The sequence below is a fragment of the Paramormyrops kingsleyae genome, chromosome 8, assembly GCF_048594095.1.
Source record: "Paramormyrops kingsleyae isolate MSU_618 chromosome 8, PKINGS_0.4, whole genome shotgun sequence".
In the NCBI taxonomy this organism is placed as follows: domain Eukaryota; kingdom Metazoa; phylum Chordata; class Actinopteri; order Osteoglossiformes; family Mormyridae; genus Paramormyrops; species Paramormyrops kingsleyae.
Genome location: NC_132804.1, coordinates 10416472 through 10439290, shown reverse-complemented (window position 1 = coordinate 10439290; position 22819 = coordinate 10416472). Strand labels below are relative to the sequence as shown.

General features: G+C 42.5%; 1 protein-coding gene across 5 annotated transcripts; it reads left to right on the top strand.

The window, feature by feature from the left end:
- The first annotated feature begins 1924 nt into the window (after positions 1-1924).
- On the top strand, positions 1925-21794 carry mmel1 (membrane metallo-endopeptidase-like 1). 5 transcript variants are annotated; one of them, XM_023837368.2, is made up of 24 exons: positions 1925-2395; positions 4337-4503; positions 5756-5800; positions 11183-11242; positions 11363-11581; positions 12076-12156; positions 12323-12418; positions 12651-12769; positions 13198-13263; positions 13361-13495; positions 13650-13739; positions 13841-13977; positions 14174-14267; positions 14378-14506; positions 14646-14744; positions 15334-15417; positions 15925-16028; positions 16157-16215; positions 16384-16503; positions 16612-16745; positions 16988-17053; positions 17782-17877; positions 21001-21077; positions 21186-21794. In XM_023837368.2, the coding sequence occupies exons 2-24, from the start codon at positions 4347-4349 to the stop codon at positions 21283-21285; spliced, it is 2367 nt and encodes a 788-aa protein (XP_023693136.1). In that variant the 5' UTR covers positions 1925-2395; positions 4337-4346; the 3' UTR covers positions 21286-21794. The 5 variants fall into 5 exon arrangements, with proteins under 5 accessions (XP_023693136.1, XP_023693135.1, XP_072571273.1 ...); XM_023837367.2 differs by lacking the exon at positions 1925-2395 and adding an exon at positions 3913-4203 and having other exon boundaries at positions 11420-11581; XM_072715172.1 differs by lacking the exons at positions 1925-2395; positions 4337-4503; positions 5756-5800 and adding an exon at positions 9790-9838 and having other exon boundaries at positions 11420-11581.
- Positions 21795-22819: the final 1025 nt, after the last annotated feature.

The following is a 22819-nucleotide window of genomic DNA, read 5'->3' as shown; positions in this document are numbered from 1 at the left end:
TTGCGCATATGTAGTATGTGTGATTAACAGATAAAGTCAGTGATTAAGTCAGTGGTGAACGGGCTAGACTGAAAAGGAGCAGGCGGAAACCACTAGGCCACCATACATTTACTCACAAAACATAGTCTGCAGTCTCGAACCAGAAATGACATCACAGACGAATGTATGGTACTGCCAGCTTTTCAGTTACACGGCAAAAGATTTGTTCATTGTTGTTTGCATCTACAGTGCATATTTGTTCACTCTCCAAGGATAAAAAACAAACAAATGAATAAGACAAAGAGGCTAAAGACTGACTGTACTCACGCCGATACAGAAGAGAGGCAACATAGTGGAATAAAGTCTTTGGAACAATACCCACATTCAGTAAGATTATAGACTGCGTACGACTCTCATTCTGACATGTTGCTGAAAATGTTTTCCGCATAATTATGAGATTCTGAAGCACTGAGGATTAACTGCTGACTCCATGCTTTTAATTATAATAGTACCACCCTCTACTGGATAATTGATTGGAAGATGGATGATTGTTTATGCTATAGAGCAGCATGTTAGCACTGTAGCTAGCACTGTAGCCTCTCACCCTTACCCAGCATTGGTCCAGGTACTGCAGTTTCCTCCTAGAACCCAAAAATATGCAGGTAGGCAAACCGGTGTTTCTAAATTGCCCATAATTTGTGACTATGTTTCCTGTCTTCTGCTCAGCAATGGACTGGCATTCCCTACCTACATTTTTCCTCGTGCTACTTGAGAAAGACTCCAAGCACATTGCAACCCCAACCTTGAAAAATTGTTATGGGTGATGCATAGATGAAGGATGCACAGTATGGTTCAAATAAATTATTTTGGCTCTGAGATAAACATCCCTGGTTCATCCCACGCAGCAACACCATATCGATGTGGTATGTAGAACCCCAGAATGGGAAGGGACTCTAAGGTGGACATGCCATTTAAATGGACGACACAAACAGCCTGATTACTGTTCAAAGTGGGGGCTTGAAACATGATGGGTGGAGTTATCCAGCTATCAGGCGCAAACCAGTTTAACCACTTGTTGGCTTCCGTTGAGTTAAACTAATCAGTGATTGATGGGGCTTGTAAATCTTGTCCACTGTGGGTTTCAAGCCTCCTTTTGAGTCAGGAATCAATACTGCAATTCAGAACTTCTATGATGGAACTAAGGCAGTGTTTCTCAAAGCAGTCCTCAGGGACCCCCCCTGACTCTCATGGAATTGGGAGGGAGCAAAAATGTAGACCGACTGGTGTCCCTGACGACTGGTTTGAGAAACACTGATCTAAGGGATCTTTCTCTGCAGCTTTGAAGGGCCCAGCTCAGCTCTCAGTTACTGGGGGTGCGTGAAGGGCTCAGTCCCCTTCAGGACAGACAGGAGAACCATCAGTGAATATCTGGCGCTGGCTGGCTTTGCTTGGTAGAGCGGGTGCTAATTACAATGTTTAATCAAGCCCTTAATCAGCTGGGAAACCGCAGCAGCAGCTTGCGCTGGGAACTGTGCCATCTTGGTCTGGCACCTGGGCCGGATTGGATTGGATCGCTTTGCGATTCGTTTCCCTGTGGGTGGGAGGCGAGAGTTGAAGAATAGACCTGAAGCTGAACCCGGACCTGACCCACTATCGTCCCTCAGAGGCTCATTTGGAACACAGGGTTTTGATGGTACCAGGCTCCTGCGAGGCGCCTTGTCCTCTTTCTGTTCCATCATCCTTTCATCATGCCGACTTCTTCCTCCCATCTCCCATCCCGCCTGCACTCACAACAGCCCCTCCCCCGTGCATGTCATTTTTTTTCCTTCTCTTTCACGGAACAGCTGAGAATCCTCAAGGAGAAGCACTGTGTATTTGTGTGTGTGTGTTTGGGGGGGGGGGGGGGAGACGCAGGGCGAGACTGGTAGGAAGTGGGAGAAGAAGCAGCAGTTTCTCTTGCCTCAGCATCCCCTCTTTTCTCTTTTCCCCTCTTTTTCCCTTCTCCTGTCCCTCCATCACTCCCTCGTTCCTCCACGCTGTACCACCATGCCCCTCCTGATTACTTATTATCATAGCTGCTCTCTCTCGCTCACTGCCTCTATCCCTCTCTCCCTCTCCCTCCCTCACCATGGCACGAGCTGCACAGCCTCTCTGTCCGACCCTTCCGCCCCCCCGCACCATCCCTGCTCCTCTCTCGCTCACTTTATCAGAATCACACCAGCACAGGTGCGCTGGCCCATCACCCCAGCTCGGCGTCTTTGGGTGGGCGATGGCGCTGTGGGGGCCACTTGCTCGGGGGCTGAGGATCTGAAAATCTGGAAAAAAAAGGGGGGAGGCCAAGGAAGGAACAACTTACGACACGGAACCACCCTGGACACTGGGCCCGGAAGAAGGGACTTCTGTTCTCAGCGGGCAGGTAGGGAAGCAGGAACCTTAATCAACACCTTGCACGTTGCCAATGTGAAATTGGAATCCTGATCAGGTTCATTCGCCAGAATGTTGAGATTTATGCTCCTCAGAGATACATCTTCTCCCCTGGAGTCGAGATGTATTGTGACCCCCCCCGATCTGTGGTACAGGAAATTTTCAACATTTTTAAAGGGGAAACTTATGAAATGTTTTACAAAAATATTGTAATTTGCACTGCACTAATATGGCCTTTTCTGTGCCTTTCACCACGTTTTCGCTGGCATGCGGGGCACTGAGCAAACGGGTAACGCTGTGCTCAACAGTGCGGCCCACAGATATGGCTCAACTGTGATTTTCAGCCGAGGGAAGAGCTAAGCAGAGACCTTCTGCATATAAGTACAGAGTCACCTAGTACATACTATCCCTGGGGATGAATGCGTATATCAAAGTGTATGTGTGCTTCATGGATTCTATATTTGATTTCAGCTTGTGTCAGGAAGGAGCAAAGCAAGAAGCAGGTGTTACAGGTATAAAATCAGGTAGCCAGAGTGCAACCCCCCCCCCCAAACGCATCCATCACTCCGCTGCCAGATTTGTGCCCATGAGTATTCATGAGGGGCGGCTAATGAAGGAGCAGCCGCTGTTTATTATCCGCAGTGCCGTTCGTCTCCGCGGTGACAGGAGCGCAACAGGCCGGTAGAGGCACGGTCGACAGACACCTGCTATCCTATAATTATATTCATTACGCGTCCCTACTCTGCCTTAATAACGATATAGAAACGATTATTTTAAACTATTATTATAAACACACTTATAATTATTACTGGGAAAAACACGAATCCAAAATTCAGAATTCTTAAATTAGGATTAAAGTCATAGGTATAAAATCAGGTAACCTGTCGATTCGATTATCGTACAGTGATTTAGTAGGATACGGCAGCATCCTCTCGTTTTGCAGAGGATATCCAAAAATTACGTAGATTGCAAGCCGACCGCAGTAAATAAATAAATGTAGGCCTATTTTTCGTAAATGGCAGGTAACTGGAGTGTCTGCCTTCTATTGAAGTTGAAACCATTTCAAACACCATTTCAAAACCGACAGGTAGAAAGTGTCCGCCGCTTCATCTCCCGTCCTTGATATCTCCAGCCCTCTGCTGTTAATATTTGTGTAATAACATTATTGGTTGGCCGAAACTGTACAATTATGTTTTTCCCTTTAAAAGCTAAAACTGCTGTCACTTTTATTACCGTAGACGCATCCGGCAGAAATAACCTGCTGCCCACGTTTCTTATTAAAGCGACTAGTTATTTTCTGCTCTGGTTTCATTGCTTCGGCGAGTATAGGCCTACATAATATTACAATATCACTTCTATTATTAGTATTATTAATAAAAAATATATAATTGTAACTATTAATAATAATATCATTGTTTTCTTTTACACATGTGGGATTTATATCTATTTAAATATAACTTTAACAAGTAGTCTACTACAAGACAGAAGCATCCAGTCCAAAAGCTTTTACCATGGTTCGATTTTTGTAAAGGTGAACTAGTTGGTAATTTCCCGTAACAGGCCAGTGTGAAGAGCAGTTCATACATGTCCATTAGAGACAACTGAGAAGGTTCACCGGCTTCTGTCATCCCTTCCGATACCTCCCACGCCAAAACCAGTCTTGTTAATGGGTTGGTACCTGATTCACCAGTTAGCCTACTTAAGCCGGCAGGCAAAACGGTGATCAAACAGGACAGATATCCATAATAATCGGATGTTTAGGGTCATTATTAAACGGCACGCCTCGAAAATAAATTTCAGGTAATTGTACAGATTATTGCTAATGAACTCCGCTGACTGCTCCGTCACACGCGTACGGCTCTTTGCGCATAAGTGTATTCCATCACTGGCTCTTTTAATCTCCCCCACTGCCTAAATACCGGTACTTTTTCAGCGTGCCAAGAATGGGTAAATCGGAAAGCCAAATGGATATAGTGGAGAAATCAAGTAAACCGGGCAAGCGGCGGTGGAGCGCGGCCGAGGTGGGACTGTCCGTGCTGCTGCTGCTGGTCAGCTGCGCGCTGGCTGGACTGGTGGTGCTCTACGCGTCCGCGGTCAGAGGTAAGACCGCGCTGCACCTATCGACGCGTACGTCTGCAGACCGATCAGGCACCAAACGGTCAATGACACACAGAACCAGGGGAAAATTCTCGTAGGATTTGCAGTAGTTGTGCTATTAATGTATTGTTCTCGGAATCCACGACCAAATCAACAATTCTACCTAATACCGGAGCCAAAACACCCCCACTTAGGCTATATTGGTTTTATGTTGTTTTTCAGAATTACATCCCATGACGAATCCAGTAGAATGTAGTCAATGTGATATAAGTACTAAAGACGACGGTTAAAACCGTAAGCATGTTTAATTCTGTTTCTACACAGTAAAATATGTATACATGACAAACATGCTAGTTTTAGTATCATTATATGCAGAAACTCACGCTGCAACACATTTGCAGAATCCCCCGTTCCTCGGAAATCGCTTTGCAGAGGCTAGAATGCGGTAATTAAACATGTACATATACAGAGAACTGCCGCACTATTAATCAAAAACGTACTTTCACGGGAAGCGCAACTGCGCCTATTTGCTTATTCATCAAACAAATGTATATATCATATTTTAACGTTTCCACCACGCAATAAAAGAGTATTGTTTCCAAGGGAAAGGTATTGCAAATCTATTCACGTCAAATTTATATATTGAAATTAAACGTCCATGCTGTACAACTTAGAAGTTATTTAGATGTAAAATTTAGATGTAAAATGCGTGTGAAGCTTTAACCAATTTAAAGTTGCGGCAATAAAGTTGACTACAAATAGATTTAAACGTAACTATTCTATATCATTTTGTTTGCAGTGTGTGATGAAAATGTTTTGTATGAGCCAAGATTCACCGAATCATATATCAACTTCTATTTAATGAATATCGAGGAAATAACTAAAAAATCTTGTAAATATAGGCTCACTTAACCTGCAGCAACCCAGAGTATTATGTAAATGCAACTGTTCTCAAAGCGTTGTAGATTATCCAGAAGAAATGTTGTTTTTTTCAGTAAGGTCGCTTTGAGTTAGCGGATGCTAGGTTGGATGGTGCTACAGAACATTTAATCAATTTTAGGTCCACAGTCATATCCGTGGTAGACATAATATTTCTCGTTAACATCAAAAGTTAAGAAAACGCAGCTGTGTTAATAATTAGGATATTATATAATAATTCTGTTTATGCTAATGACATCTGATGTGTCGTTAATTTTGTGCTATACATATTCGATTGAACCGACTGCTTCAGTTTCTGTTTGAAATTTCACCACAGAGCGATCGAACAGAGGAGGCCTTCCCAGGAACTCGCTAATTGACGGTAAGTCGTGAATGGAAGGGAAACTGGGTTCACTTACCTATCACTTTCGAATAAGTGGAAAACGGTGGCCAATGTGGATACAGACTGACCCGCAACCGCGTACACGTCACCCTCACCGACCGCCATCTGTTGCTTCATCAGTAATGCCTGACAATGTGAGCCAGGTGCTGCCACTAATTACAGTATGGATGCATAGCCAGCTTAAAGATACTGCAGTAATCATGTACCCATATCCAGAACTGGCTTCAAGAAGTGCTGTCATGATATTATAAACCTAATACAGCAATTAAATTGTGTAAAGTTAAGTTAGTATGCTACTAAACAGTCAAAGGAGATGTTAAAAAAGGTGAAAAGAAACACGTGGTGTGTCCAGTCGAATTCATAGGTTAGGAAACATATGTGTTAATCAGACAGTGGGGTCATAGTGGGTTAGTGGAGCTTCTCTGCTGATTTTGATGAGCTTCAAACTGAGCTTTGAGGTGCCAAGGCGGAATGCGGGGTACAGATGCCAGGATAGCTGCACTGGTGGGGTGATCATTCTGCTCTTAAATGCTGCGCCAGGGCACATCTGGCATGAGGGCTTCTCTGCAGAGGTTCTTCAGCTTATGGTCGATTGGCTTCCTCTTGCACTCTATGGCGGCCCTTTTCTTTATTCTCTACTCCTTTCCAAATTTCAAGGAAAGTAATAGAGGCTGATGAAAACTGGTGTAATGTAATTATATTCTACTTCTAATTGCAGTCTTTGCCGCAGTATTTTAAATTCCCTGTAGTACAGAAAAGGGACTATTCTGACCCATCATAAAATAGGACATTGCAATATTCCGCTCTGCTGTACACAAAGGCAAGTATATTTTCTGTATCTTGAGCAGAAAGAAACTGCCTTAAATTCATACCTCAGAAAGAATTATTCAAAATATATAAGGAGAGCCAAATTAAGAAAACCCTAATGCTTTCAGCCAAGTTAAATTTTAAACCTCAGAATCTGGAATTTTTTTTACCTGTTATATATCTTTGATTGCTTTTAGATCTGTTTTTGATCAGTCCATTTACACATATAAGCATAGTGTCTTATTGATAGAAAGAGATTGGTGTGCAGTGGAATTTAAAAAAGGTTGTTGAATCAGCATGTGATTCTTCTCTTTATTAATTATACAGTGGTACCTTTGAATACAAACTTAATTCATTCCAGGAGACTGGTCGAGTTGTGATTTGGTCGAGTTCCAAGTCGAATTTCCCCTATAAGAATATACTTATTTAAAATAGCATTAACAATCGATATAAAACTAATAGATACATGAAAAAGCACACATACAAGAGCAATAAACATAAAATAAATGACAATCCCACACTCCGAAGCGAGAGCAGACACACATGCACCACCCTCAAGTCTCACTATAATTTTCTTTTTTAGTTCTATAGTTTCACTTACTTTAATTTTTCATTTCATTTTTCTTAGGGGCCATGATTACTGCATCACTAAATGTACTGCAGATAAAGCACCAAAAAAAAAATAATCACACCAAACACAGGAACACAGCTTTCGCATGTCAAACTCAGTTGAGAAGTACCGCAAGACTGAGAGCAATACATAGGCATCAGCTTCCCAGTAGGTCAGTTTGCCTATATGACAGCCCATCATAGACGCGTCTTGATTGGTACAAATTCTAGCAGGACTGTTTTATTTTGCTGTGTTCCAAATTTTCGGTTGAACGCGTCTCGACACATACAAGTTTTAGTAGGAATAGTCGGTTTCCAAGATTTTGGCCGAGGTGCAAGTTGAAAAAAATTAAACAGACCCATTCGATGTGCGAGTTGCTTGAGTTAAGAGGCACTTAAGTTCCAAGGTTATACTGTCTATCAGGGTTGGGGCCATTCCAGAATGCATTCATCAGTTCCAGTCCAAATCAGAAAATAAAACTGGAGTTGGGATTGGAAGAAAACTATGGGGAACAGAATTGGAATTGAATTTGAATGTCAGGGAAATTTAAATTCCAACTCCAGTTCCATTTGCTGATTTGGATTGGAATTGATAAATGCATTCCAGAATGGCCCCAAACCTACTATATATACACTAAATAAAAGTGATCCCAGTGCTGAACCATGTAGAACCCAAACATAAACAAAATAGAGTATAATGCTATTTATTCATTTATAAATTAGACAAACAATCCAAATCCTAAATCAGTCAGTATTACTAAGGAATAAATCATTTAATAGTACTATATTATAAACAAAAAAATAAGTTGAATTTGGATAAAACAGCATATTCAATAACCAAGGGCGTTTTTTCCACCGCACCAGGTACCGTACTTTCGGCGCTTCCATAAAGTGCCGAAAGTATGGTACTTCTTTCGTGTCGGTTTTCCACTGACGTAAAAAATGGTACCAGTGTTCTGTCGATATACACTCACCTAAAGGATTATTAGGAACACCATACTAATACGGTGTTTGACCCCCTTTCGCCTTCAGAACTGCCTTAATTCTACGTGGCATTGATTCAACAAGGTGCTGAAAGCATTCTTTAGAAATGTTGGCCCATATTGATAAGAAGGATAGCATCTTGCAGTTGATGGAGATTTGTGGGATGCACATCCAGGGCACGAAGCTCCCGTTCCACCACATCCCAAACATGCTCTATTGGGTTGAGATCTGGTGACTGTGGGGGCCATTGTAGTACAGTGAACTCATTGTCATGTTCAAGAAACCAATTTGAAATGATTCGAGCTTTGTGACATGGTGCATTATCCTGCTGGAAGTAGCCATCAGAGGATGGGTACATGGTGGTCATAAAGGGATGGACATGGTCAGAAACAATGCTCAGGTAGGCCGTGGCATTTAAACAATGCCCAATTGGCACTAAGGGGCCTAAAGTGTGCCAAGAAAACATCCCCCACACCATTACACCACCACCACCAGCCTGCACAGTGGTAACAAGGCATGATGGATCCATGTTCTCATTCTGTTTACGCCAAATTCTGACTCTACCATTTGAATGTCTCAACAGAAATCGAGACTCATCAGACCAGGCAACATTTTTCCAGTCTTCAACTGTCCAATTTTGGTGAGCTCGTGCAAATTGTAGCCTCTTTTTCCTATTTGTAGTGGAGATGAGTGGTACCCGGTGGGGTCTTCTGCTGTTGTAGCCCATCCGCCTCAAGGTTGTGCGTGTTGTGGCTTCACAAATGCTTTGCTGCATACCTCGGTTGTAACGAGTGGTTATTTCAGTCAAAGTTGCTCTTCTATCAGCTTGAATCAGTCGGCCCATTCTCCTCTGACGTCTAGCATCAACAAGGCATTTTTGCCCACAGGACTGCCGCATACTGGATGTTTTTCCCTTTGCACACCATTCTTTGTAAACCCTAGAAATGGTTGTGCGTGAAAATCCCAGTAACTGAGCAGATTGTGAAATACTCAGACCGGCCCGTCTGGCACCAACAACCATGCCACGCTCAAAATTGCTTAAATCACCTTTCTTTCCCATTCTGACATTCAGTTTGGAGTTCAGGAGATTGTCTTGACCAGGACCACACCCCTAAATGCATTGAAGCAACTGCCATGTGATTGGTTGATTAGATAATTGCATTAATGAGAAATTGAACAGGTGTTCCTAATAATCCTTTAGGTGAGTGTATGCTGCCTTGTCGAAAAATGCTACCGTAGTGCTAATTGATAGCCCTAACCCTAACTCTTACCCTAACCCCCCAAAACCCCTTACCTTAACCCTAATCCCAAGACGGTGGAACTGCACATGCGCAGAAAGGCTCGATAGCACGTCTCGATAGGTAGTATTTTATCATATCTATGGTATTTTATGACAGAACACCGGCGCCAAATGACATCATCAGTGACCGCCCCTGACTGACATCGTCACTAAGCGAAGCTTAAATCATAATTAAAAAAAAAACAGCCCAAAATTAAAACTAACAGTTTAGGCTAGAAAATGCGGTTTATTGTTATGTCATGTTATGTCAGCTTCTATCACAGTATAAGATTCAGTAATATACAAATTGCATGAATGCTGCCATCATTTACGTTTACGTAGGTACACTTACTTTGGCTAAGCCGATCAAAGCAATAAGAATTATCTTACTGCTAATTCAGTCTTTTGAAAGCAAACAAATTATTTCATTATGTTTTTTGATTTTCAAGCGGCATTGTTCGGTGTTTCGCGTTTGCCCCATTTCTTCTAAGCGGCTTGGTATTACGGTGTTCTGGGCAATTCAGTTTCCCTATATGTTTCTCCTGTCTATCAGGAAATAATGTTTCCCCTAATATTAAAGCAAAGAGGTATGTCAAATGTCTGAAAATCACTCAGGTACATTATTACATGTGAATACAGTAGATCGTCACGCATAATATAGTCTTATAAGCAATACTTTACAGTTTTCATCAAGAAATATCTCTATCCAGCGAATTAAATAATTTCATTTATTATCTGCAAAAACAAAACCATCGAAAAGGCATGTGATGTTTTAAAATGTATGGCTTGTTTACCTAGGGTGACCAGATAATCCATGTCAGGGAGGACACTCTGAGCTAGGACAGGAATTGTAAATTACCATTTCAATTAAAAGGACCCGAATTTCACTTGAGCAATGAGCTCTTGCTGTGTGCTGATTGGTCAGCCTCCCATAATCATGCATGTGTCACTAATGCTAATGTGAAACAGCTGGATGAGTCTTTCAGTCAAGGAAACAAACCAGTCAAAGCACAAGAAGAGCTGAACTATTTAGCCGAGCACAGGAGCCTTTCAATTAGAAAGTAGTTTGTAAAACCCGAAGTAGCTCAAAGTGTCCTCCCTGACATGGATTATCTGGTCACCCTAGTTTAAGAACTCAAGAACTTCGTAAAAGACATTAAAACAACAGCGAAACCATGTACAAATCAGCGCGCGACAGGGGAAACACGGAAACTGAATTTCCCGGAACGGCAAAAACTTTTTTATTTCGAGTCGTGCCATCCAAATCCCGCTGGATCTGTTCATCCGACCATATGGCGATTGAAGTCTGTTTCCTCGTTTGTCCATCCTTCCATTTTTACTTTTTTATATTTTTGTTTCTACTGCTTTTTATTTTGTTTCTCGCTGTTTGCTGTGTGTTTCAAAAGATGGCGGTTGTATTTTGTGTTTCAGCGGCAGGCTATTTGCATAACCAATCGATAGCAAATACTTTTGCAAGTCCCACCCCAAAGTACCGAAGTACCAAAAAAGTACCCCAGCTGGTTTGGCACATTCGGTACTGGAACTTTCGGTACTGGTACTCGACCGGAAGTCAATGGCAAAGCGAAAGTACCGTACCGAAAGTACCGTACTTTGTGCGGTGGAAAAGCGCCCTAAATGAACGATTAGGTCTGAGCTCTTTCTCTACTGATTTGCCATTCTAGGTGCGCTGTATCGTCCCAGCATTAACAATGTGTGTACTACCGCAGACTGTGTCACTTCAGGTGAGTGTCCAGAGCCCAGTGTTGTTCCCCTGTCAACTTCCAGTGAAAGTTCAGGCAATATATTGAGTCCTGACTAATTTAAGCATTTTTGTAATTTTCTTCATACTGCTGCCAGCATAGTCAAAACAAATATGCCAAGATCCTGTATTCCCTCTTGCTCACCTTCGTGCTGCCCAGCTGCTCGACTCCTTCAGAACATGAATCCCAAGGTGGAGCCTTGCCAAAACTTCTACCAGTATGCCTGCGGGGGCTGGTTGGACAGACACGTGATCCCAGAGACCAGCTCCCGGCATAGCATCTTTGACATCCTGAGGGACGAGTTGGAGATTGTGCTGAAGGGTAGGGCTCTCTACGCATCATCTACGCAAGCCAAAGATCCAACAACACGCAATTGTCAACGTGATCTACACTGGGCCAACTGAACAAATGACAGAAACTATACAAATTGTGTGTATTGTAGCTATTTACCTTGAAGATGGAGAGCAAGTTAACAATATATGCTTGAATTGTCCTTGTAAGATGAAATGTTATTTGGCGGGTTGGTGACATGCCCACTAAGTTATTGTTTAATAAATTAATTTGTTTAGTCTTATGCAGTACTGTTCTCATTAATTATCCACAAAAATGACACTGTCAGAAGGAACTTCAGGTTAGTAGTTTAGCAGCATATCTAGTAACTAGGAATTGCTCTTTTGATTTCATTTGACCCTTGAAGAAGATGGTGCACCAACAAGGCCCTCCTGCCATTTATGTAGGATATTGGTGTTAAAGATTATCAATCCTGTATGTCACATGAATCATAAGGGTCTGTACTACTTTCCAATTTCTGACAGGGGTTCTGGAAACCCAGAGTGACCTGGACCGAGAGGCCTTCAAAAAAGCGAAGACCCTGTACATTTCCTGCATGAACGAGAGTGAGTCTAATCCACAATGCAACCACAAATAGCATAAACCAGAGTTAAACTCATTCATAAAAGATCTTCCTGATTGGACAGTGATGTTCCAGAGTGTTGTGTTATGGACTCAACACCATTGTCTTTTTTCTGATTGGCTCATTATCCCCCTAACAATGACCTGCAGGCCTAATTGAGCAGCGTGATTCCCAGCCTCTGCTGAAGCTTATTGACTCCATTGGGGACTGGCCTGTGGCCTCAGAGGACTGGAACAGCACAGGAGGTGGGAACCCAGGACGTGCTTATAAATTCCTGTGGATCGATTGCAAAAATTCCATGCAGAATCACTCACGGTGGAGCTCCCAGGTTTGGGTCTTTGCGGATCAGTAGAGCAGCAGAGCACTGGGTTGGGGGGGAGAGTAGTTGTCTTCCCTCAGATGTGACAGTTCTGACAAAGATAACAGAGCTCCCTGGGCTTCTGCCCTGTCACATAGTGCACCTGGGTCTTCTTCTAGGTGAGCCGTGGAGTCTGGAAGACACCTTAGCCATCCTCAATGCTCGCTTCCACAAGAAGGTTCTGGTGGACCTGTTTGTGTGGACGGACGATCGTGATTCCAGCCGACACATCATCTATGTAATGACGCCTCTGTACTTTTGTCGACCTTTCAGGGTCTTGTCCTTCTTGAAGCACTTTCATCACAAGCCGGTTGTTTATTGATTTGAGAAATAATCCTGTATCCCATCTCATTAATTAAAATTCATCAGCAATAATCTAGAATAAAATCGTTTTGGGGAGGCATCATGAGAGGAACTCATTTGTACTATATGCTTGTATTGCTTGCTTGAGGGAGTTTTACTAACACAAAATGTTTTGAGGGCAGAGCGAAAAATGATTGGTTCAGAGAGATAGCCAATCTGATTGTAGAGGAGGTCGGGCCAAGTAACTAGAGGAGGAGGGACCAAGACAACTGATTGGTTATCTCTCTGAACCAATCATTTCTCCTTCTGCCCTCAGAACATTTTTGTGTAAGTAACGTTCCAATGAGCGTATTGTACCCACAGATCGATCAACCTGGGCTAGGGATGCCGTCAAGGGATTATTACTTCAATGATGGAAACTACAAAAAGGTAGGGCTTCTTCTTCAGTCTAGCTTGAACATTATGAAGTGGGATTGCTGCAATGAAATGAGGTCAGTAAGTGCTTGGTTGCATGCTTCTGTGACAGGTACGAGAGGCCTACTTTAAGTTTATGGTGTCCATGGCGAAGATTGCCAGGGAGGACAGGAACCTGACGCAGGATGATGAACATGTCTGGGAGGAGATGACACTGGTGATGGAGCTGGAGACAGACATTGCTAATGTGAGCATTCACTGACAGCTTCTCAAACACTGTGATCACTTGTATTGGAAGGTTGTTCCTACATCAGTACTACCATAGAGACTGTATTTTAACATGCTGAAACTGATATGGAGATGGGGTGATGTCAGCGGGCTGCTCCCTTATGTTCATGCAGGCCACGTCCCCCTCTGAAGAGCGACAGGATGTCACGTTGCTCTACAACAAGATGACTCTTAGTGAGGTGCAGGAGACCTTCAACCTGAATGTATGTCAACTCCCAGCATGCTCTGTGCTTCATGCCGCAGCACAGGTTGGAGAGGTGCGCCCTAAAAACAGTGTGGCTCTTGATTGTGTGTGGCAATGCAGGGCTTCAACTGGACTCGGTTTGTGCGGAGTGTGCTTTCCAGTGTGGGCATCGACGTGCAACCGGAGGAGGAGCTGGTGGTGTATGGCTTCCCCTACCTGCAGAAGCTGAGCAATGTCCTTGTGAAGCATGACACAAGGTAACATCTAAGAGAGGAGATGGGTGAAGGCTGGGCTGCATGCAGAAATCTAATATAAAACTGCACCCTACAGAAATGGCACATGTTCTGTTGACCTGCTTTTACATTAATTGTCATCTTTGATAGGTAATTGTACAGTGATGAGAGGTTGCCTGTTTCATTTATGAAATAAGTTGCTCTATGCTTCTTCTAACAGAACTCTCCAGAACTACCTCACTTGGCAGCTCATTATCGAACGGGTTAGCAGCCTGAGTCGGCGTTTCAAGGAGGCGCGAGCGCACTACAGGAAGGTAAGGCAGAGGCAGTAGGAGAAAAAGTTACAAGGTATTTGGTTTAAGGGTTCGCGTCTCAAAGGTACATTTCTTACGTTGCTTGACATGAAATATGCTTTGTTATTCAGGTACTGTATGGCACGACGGTTGAGGAGGCACGCTGGCGAGACTGTGTGCGCTACGTGCAGAGCAGCATGGAGAATGCGGTGGGGGCCCTCTATGTCCGCGAGACCTTCGCTGGGGAGAGCAAACGCATGGTGAGACTCTCGTGCACAAAGAACTTCCATCGTGTCCTTTTGAGCTACCGGATGAGGGCGCCTGTGATTGTATTGACATGCTTCTGGTGGTATGTGAGTGCCATGTCGATTATTTAAAGCCCAGGTCACTCTGATATAGGTAAAGGACCTGATCAGCAAGGTTCAGGAAGCCTATGTGGAGACACTTGAAGAGCTGACCTGGATGGATGCACAATCAAAGGAGAAGGCCAGAGAGAAGGTGAGGAGTACCTCCACAGCAAGATACTTACAAGAGGGGTCTACTGTCTCGTTTATGGAGGCCAACTTTCTTCTATTTCCTACTTGGCTGATTAAGTCAGTGTTTCCCCAACCAGTCCTCCAGGACTCACAGACAGCCCACATTTTTGCTCCCTCTCAGCTCCTGGTAGGGAGCAAAAATGTGGCCTGTCTGGCAGAGAGCTGTGAGGGAGCAAAAACATGGACTGTCTGTGGGTCCCTGAGGACAGGCTTGGGAAACACTGGATTAAGTCATTAATTGTGTACTTGCAGCAGTTTCAGCTGAATTACTTAGCTTCTTACACCAACTTCTTCATTTGAAGACAGCTGAAAGAGGTGGAACACACTGACAGCCAAGAGCAGGACTAGATGCACTCTGCTCTGCACTACTGGCCCTGAGCAATATGTCACCATGTTCATTTACCCTTAGACAGAGGGTCACAGATAATTAATGGTGTCTCTGGTGTTTTGTGATGGTCAGTGCTGAGTACAGCATCACTAGTGAGTGGTGACCTTGCACGTAGTAGCTGATGTACTGTGAATGACACATTGCTTGTCCTACTGTGATACAGGCTCTCTCTATCAAGGAACAGATAGGATACCCTGACCACATCCTGGAGGAAGGAAATCAGAAGTTGGACCAGGAGTATGCTCATGTAAGGGCTGGAGGAGCCACGACTGGTTCGACCTACGTAAAAACAGGCATATTTTATCTGATGGATGCATGGTTTTAGGTGGTATTATACATCAGGAGGTAGCACTGATGGCCCATAGCTTCAGTTTTGTGGGGTCTGACCCAGCTGTATGTGTGTGGTTTATGTATATAATACATTGCGAGGACCAAATGTCCCCAGAGTGTGATAAAAATGTATTATTTTCACGTTGTGGGGGAATTTTTCCAGTCCCCACAAGGGGAAACTCAATTTTATACAAATCTTTGACTGCAATCAATAAACTAAAAAAGTCAAAAGTCTTGTATTTTGTTTGGTTACTTATGGTTAAGGTTAGGGCTGGGTAGGGGTTAAGGTCATCATGTTGGGATTTGGGTTTTTCCTATATAAATGAATGGAGAGTCCCCACAAAGATATAATTACAAACGTGTGTGTGTGTGTGTGTGTGTGTGTGAAATTGACATACTTTCTCTTGTCCTTTTAATGATGAAGCTGAACTTCAGTGAGGAAAACTACTTTGAGAACATTCTGGAGAACCTGCGCGCCGGGGCACAGAAGAGTCTGAGGAAGCTGAGAGAACCAGTGGATCCTGACTTGTGGGGATAAAAATCGCTTTTACCATAATTTTCAGCAAACTTCCACAATCAGAGAATTTATGCAGGATTTATACTGTGTATCTGGAAAAAAATCTTTAACCTGTCACCATAAATCTCCACATTTCCAGATGGATCATTGGAGCTGCAGTTGTCAATGCTTTCTACTCTCCTAACAGAAACCAGATAGGTAAGATGACCCTCACCAGGAAGTGCTAAAGATCTTCATGCTATTTTAAAGATGCCGTCAATATTCTGAGGAATCTCCTTAGGGAGTCTTCTGAGTGTCCATATAGTCAGGAAGATCTCATCCCTCTGCCCCAGACCTTTCTTCTCAGTTGGTCTATCTGTCCAACAGTTTTCCCTGCAGGGATCCTACAGCCCCCGTTTTTCAGTAAACACCAGCTCCAGGCCCTCAACTTTGGTGGGATAGGAATGGTTATTGGACATGAGATCACCCACGGCTTTGATGATAACGGTGGGGTCACAGCCTGGATTCGCGACTTTGCTGAAAAATATTATAAACCCAATATAAGTCCAGCTTCCTTCAGGCAGCAAGGTTGATAGTCTCCTATTACCAACGCAGGGCGGAACTTCGACAAAGACGGCAACATGAACAACTGGTGGAGTAACTATTCAGCAGAGCATTTCAAGGAGCAATCACAGTGCATGGTTCAGCAGTATGGGAACTTCTGCTGGAAGCTTGCAGGGGGTCAGAATGTGAGTCTTCACTGTTAAAGCTGCAGTACAGTTTTCAGTCTGCATGTAGACTTTTGTGTAAAGGCGAGAAGAATTGTTTATATAAATGTAACATATAGAAGTAAGTAACATGCAAGATAGTTAGCTGGTAAGGCATAGAATGCACCCCAATGGGCTGAGCAGGTCGGTACAAGAAGAGTGTTTGAGGTGGTGAAATTCCGAGGTGCATGTGCTGACGGTCATGTGACTCGACTCTCTTTCAGGTCAGTGGCATCAGCACATTGGGGGAAAACATAGCAGACAATGGGGGCATCCGGCAAGCATACAAGGTACAGGCACTGGCAGACAGTCAGATAGAGAGTCCGAATGCTGGATGCGGAAGTCATTTGTTTTGTGTATTTGAGATATGTGCTTGTTTACAAACAGCCATGGAAAAAAAATAAGAGACCACAACGTGATTTTTTGCTTCACTTATTTCTCTACTTATGGGTGTGTGTCTTTGAATAATATAACTGCAGCCTGGTTCTTCCCTGTTTCTCATTAATGAAGGGCTTCTTCCTTGCTTTATGGGATGTCGGTCCTGCTTCTAGGAGCCTGATACGAACTGTCCTAGCAGTGCACTTCACACCTGCACTTAATGATTCCCATTCCTTTTTGAATGTCACTTGATGTCATCCTACGATTCATGAGAAACTGTCGGATAAGTTAACGGTCATCTTCGGCATTAGAATGTCACTTCCGCCCTTTAGTGTCTCCTGCTTCACCTTGTTCATGTGTACCGCTGTCTTAGAAATTCTGAATCTGGAAGCAACCTGCTGCTCAGTGTAGCCTTCTGACAGCAGAACCAGGATTAAACCAGGATTTAAAAATGCACATTTGTTTAAAAATGTGAAGTCTCTTAATTTTTTTTTACAGAAGTATGTGATCATATTTGTAAGTATGTGATGTATGAGTGTTCCATTATGTTAGTCTTTGTATGTACATATTAACATTGTATTAACATTGAGTGTGTGTGGGGATGAGTATGGCTTTTTTAACATGTGCGTCTATCTGTCAGGCATACATGAAGTGGGCGGAGAGAGAGGGGGAGGAGCCACTACTTCCAGGCTTAGAGCTGGACCACAAGCAGCTCTTCTTCCTCAACTTTGCCCAGGTGTGGTGCACAGATAGAGATGAGCATTAGCACAGTCTGGGTTACATTCTTGGTTAGTAGTTTGTGGTAAATTCAGAGAGAAACCAGGAGGTTCCATGGAATACAGGTACGGGTCATTATATGCAACCTCACACAAAACATGATCTACTGTTATTGTTTTTTGGCTCAGTTATTATGTGTGTGAGTTGGGGGAGGGGACAGCAAAACCACAGATTTATGCAACATTGCACATTATTTGTGGATGTCAGGGAACTTCTGGCAGAGGTGGGATGTCTGCATTGTATTTCGGTGTTGAATGCAGACCAAGAGAAAAATACCAAAGCAATCTCAGCATGCGATACAGATGGCTAGTGAGCTGATGGTGCAGAATGAAGCGTGCTAATTGATGCAGCAGCGTGAAGGCGATGGTCTGATTGTCCTGATTGACTAGGAATGTCTGAAGGATCGACTAGTAGATCACCATCGGCTGATTGGCAACCACTGTCTACACCGTTAATATGTACTGGAAGTGACATAGATGCAGGTCATTCCATACCAAGTCACCAAGACCTCCAGTTCATGTTATGGACTTTCTTGAAACAATTCATGTGAAAACTTCCATTAAAATCATGGGACCATGCAAAATTCTACAGCTCTACTCCAAATACTTTTTTAGCTATGGATTTTTTAAGTTTGGCATTTGAGGCTTTTCGCAGTTCTTTGTATGTGTGTTCAAAGTCTCATCAATTGCTTAGTTTTCACTGGATTGGACTGAATTTTGTACTGAACTAAGAATAAGGACAATTTGAAACATGTATAAATGTAAATAGTTGATGCTTAATGTTTTACAGTAATCAAACAAATACACATTGCCTGAATGAAGAATCTTTCATTTTCAAAAATCTCCAGTAGTTTTCATTTTCCTGCAACCAAATTTTGATTCTGTGTATTAATACAGTTCTATGACATTTAGAAGTTTTTTGGTGCCGCATAAAAAAATTGAGTGGCACAGATCTTGCTAAATATAGCTTCAGAGCTTTAAAAAACACTTTTTAACACAATTTGACTATATTTTCTTTCTAATTTCCTTGAAACTTTTTTTATGGGAAAGTGTTAATATTCATTGCAGATATATAAAAATATAGAGATGTTATATTATTCCTTCATCATTTAATAATTTTCTGTAAACGAGCATTTCTTACATTTGTAACTGTGGAGATAGCCACAGAAACATGAAATATTAAATATTAAAAATGGAACTTTTATTGAAGCTAAGAAACACTTTGTCAGTCTCAGCATAAAAAGTTTCAAGTTAACAACATATTCGCACTGTATGCAAAAATACCGTCAGTAATTCCCCCAAGACACGCTTTTCTTCCATCAACTTTCTGGCAAGTTTAACCAAGTGCTCACTAACTGAATTCTTGTGCGGTCTTGGCAATTGACCAGCTTGATGGTGCTGAAGTTAGCATCTCGACTTGCTTCTGACATGTAAAAATACTGATTTTTCATAAATCCTTCTTTCAGTAAGTCATTGATCCTGTCTAAGTCTTCACATTTCTCACATCCATTGCAAGACATTGAGCAATTTCATGTGTAATGGCTTGCTAGAATTAAAAACGTTCAGGTTCCCCATAGCTGGTTTGGCTGATAGCACTGGGCTTCTGGGGAGAAAATCCTGCACTTGTAAGGTTTACGTTCATTCTGTTCTTTTCCACATCATTTACTGATGTCATAGCTTGCGTTTCTTCTCGGCCTGCAGATATTGGTGTGTAGCTCTTCGTATTCAGTCATCTGTGCATCTTCATCAGTTTTTGCTCCAATAACAATAGACTTGGTGTCTCTGTATTTATGGTCCTCAGTTACTCACCCTGCTGTTGGAATGCATGTTGAGGGAGTCAGAACGTTGTTTTTGAGGACAGATATACTGTATGTCACCAAAAAGTACTTCTGGTAATGCAAACAAACTGTGGCATCAGCAGTCAAGTCAGAACATCCACTTTTCAACTTCAATAATTCCTTGTCTGTTCCCAATTTAGCCAAACTTGAAAGATCGACTTCTCCATTAGCTATCCATCTCGTGACAGTTTTCTTCTCATTCTAGTGTTTTTTCCAAATACAGCAAGGCTCCATGATCTCACTGTCATACCAAACTGCTTAATGATTAAATGGTTTAGTATTGCACTCTTTTAAATACTTCTGGACATGTTTTGTGATCCATTTTGCGATAATCTGCCCAAACCTGTTTTTGCTGGGATAAGCCCATACTTGCTTTATTGTTTTCCAATGCTATGAGTTGATGATGTCAGAAATGAGTTCATAAAAGTTTGAAACTCAAATTAACTCACACACATAATAATTGACCAGAAAAACAATAACAGTAGAGCATATTCTGTGTTAATCAGGAACAAGACAATTTTGTGAAAACTGTGAACTGTGAAAGAAAGAAAAATATGGACATCATGAAAAAATTTGTAAGTACTGACCCAGAGGAAAGAGATGGAAATAACAGATAAACATGAAAGATAAATTTAGTCCAATAAATCATTGTGCACAGACACAGATGGCCAAAAATAATGTAAATAACTGGGGGAAAAGGCGGGGCTAAATATTTTACAGTTCAGTAGGCTAATCATGGTGCTTTCCCAAGAACATCTCATGAGGGAATCCAGACACTACAGAATTTGTATGAGTTCTGCTGTAGCTAAAACACTTATTTTTCCTTGTGTAATAAGCTGGAAACTGGAATTAACAACATTCTGGCAGAGGGGACCTGTGCAGTTGACTGCCACTATTAGGATTATGTTTTATTTGTTGAGCAGATGCTTTTAGACAAAGAAAATAGGGTGAGACAGTCCTTGGAGCATTTGATGTTAAGGTCCTTGCTCAACAGTGCAAATCATGGGATTTGAACTGGTGACCTTCCAGTGACAAGCACAACAGCAGCCTAACATTGGGCAACGAATTTCCATTTGAAAAACTTTAATGTGTGGTGTGCAACATTTCACAATCATCCAGATCCAGATTGCCCTTTGTCTGACCTGGTTAGCAGTTGCCCAGCAACATGGCTTAAAAAGCCACCTTGACCAATGTAAACCCTAAATGGATTTCGGTGCAGTGAAGCTCATTTGACTTGTCTTTCAGGTGTGGTGCGGCTCCTATCGCCCTGAATATGCCAGCCAATCTATCAAGACGGATTCACATAGCCCCCTAGAGTACAGGTAAGGTACTACACCAGAATGGGAAAAAAAAAAAAGTTTAAATAGGTACAACTGCGATGTAGCACCACTGTCAAATGTTCTGCTTTCTCTCACTCTGTCTCTCTTCAGAGTCATGGGTTCCCTGCAAAACTTTGATGCTTTTTCAGAGGCATTTCACTGCAAGCAAGGCAGCCCCATGAACCCTCCGGTAAAGTGCCGGGTGTGGTAGCCAGGGAAGGGTGGTGTTGGTGGTGTAGGTGGGGGGGGTTTATCTGTTTGATGGTGCACCCGCACATGGCCTGACACCATCACACAGCACTGGTAAACAATGCAAATGTGGATGTTTACTGTCTGTTTAAATTCTTAAGACCGGGGCTGGCAGCACCCTGCATATCTGCAGCTGAGGCTGAAGGGACAGAAAACGCCTAACTGGTTGTTAGCATAACCAGTCCTGCTGGCGGCTGCTGAGATGTGTACCCCAATTAGCAACATCCCCCTCCCCCTTTCTCAGAAGAGTTCTTAGTGTAGGCGGAATGCATCAATAGTGCACATACGTAAATAGTATCCGTGCTCCATCCTCTAAATAAGCCCTCCTTCAACCTTAAGAAGCCTTACCAGACTTTTGCTGATTAAAACATTTGGTAATAGATGACTTTTTGAACAAAAAAATGGAGAAAAAAACAAAACCGACTGACTCAAGTTAGCTTAAAATAGTGTTTCCCAACCCGGTCCTCAGACGCCCACAGACGGTCCACGTTTTTGCTCCCTCCCAGCTCAATGACAGAGAGGGAGCAAAAACGTGGACCGTCTGTGGGCGTCTGAGGACCGGGTTGGGAAACACTGGCTTAGAATGTGTTGATTAAAAAATCGTGCAAAACAGTGAAGAGGCATCAGTAATGACGCCTGTGAAGCAGTAAGGATGCATTGATAAGGAAGTCAAGTGAAACAGTGAGGCTGCACATTGGTAATAAATCCTGCGAAACAGTGGCAAGGCGTCGGTAAGGACTCTTGCGGATGCGTTGGTGCTGCAGCGGTAGGGAGGGAAACAAAAGCTGAGTGACTCTAAGACTGTTAATTACAAGCTTTAAGCCTAAATGTTTCTGTATGTTTTTAACTAAGATGAAGAACAGCTTTGAAATGCTGTTTTAATAAACTGCCTTTTCTGAACTGTGCCAAGAAACCTACAAAAAAACACCACAGCACTGTTACAAGTATCAAATAAATATTTAAGGCTATTCTATAATGTATGGTATTTTACTCGTTTTGTTTGATAGATGAAATACTATTTTTGACTGTGGTTTAGATACTCTCCTTGTATTGTTATTCATGGCTTTGTCGGGAAAAAAAAAAACGTGGCCTTTAATTCTGATTTCGCTGAACTGCTGTCTTCTAAGTAGAATTATATAAAACAGAGAAACTATTGTATAATGACTAAAAGAAAAATCTATTGTTGTCTTCATCCTTGTATTGTCTGACATTTGTTATGTGTATGAGTTGTGCAGAACTGTGACCTCTGTGTATAATCAATATACCTTAATTATGTGTAGGAGAGATGTTGTTATTAACAAAGCATTCATCGAGGTTTTTTGAGTGCACCATCTGAAACCTGTTTGTTGGTGTAGCGCCCTGGCTTCATATGATGTCAGGAAAGGACATCAGCTCGTTTTGCAGCTGGGTACCCTAAGGGTTCGGTCTCAGGTGTGTGTATCTTTGTGCATTTTCGTCCACTGGTCCCATTACATGCTGAGGGATGGTTACCATGG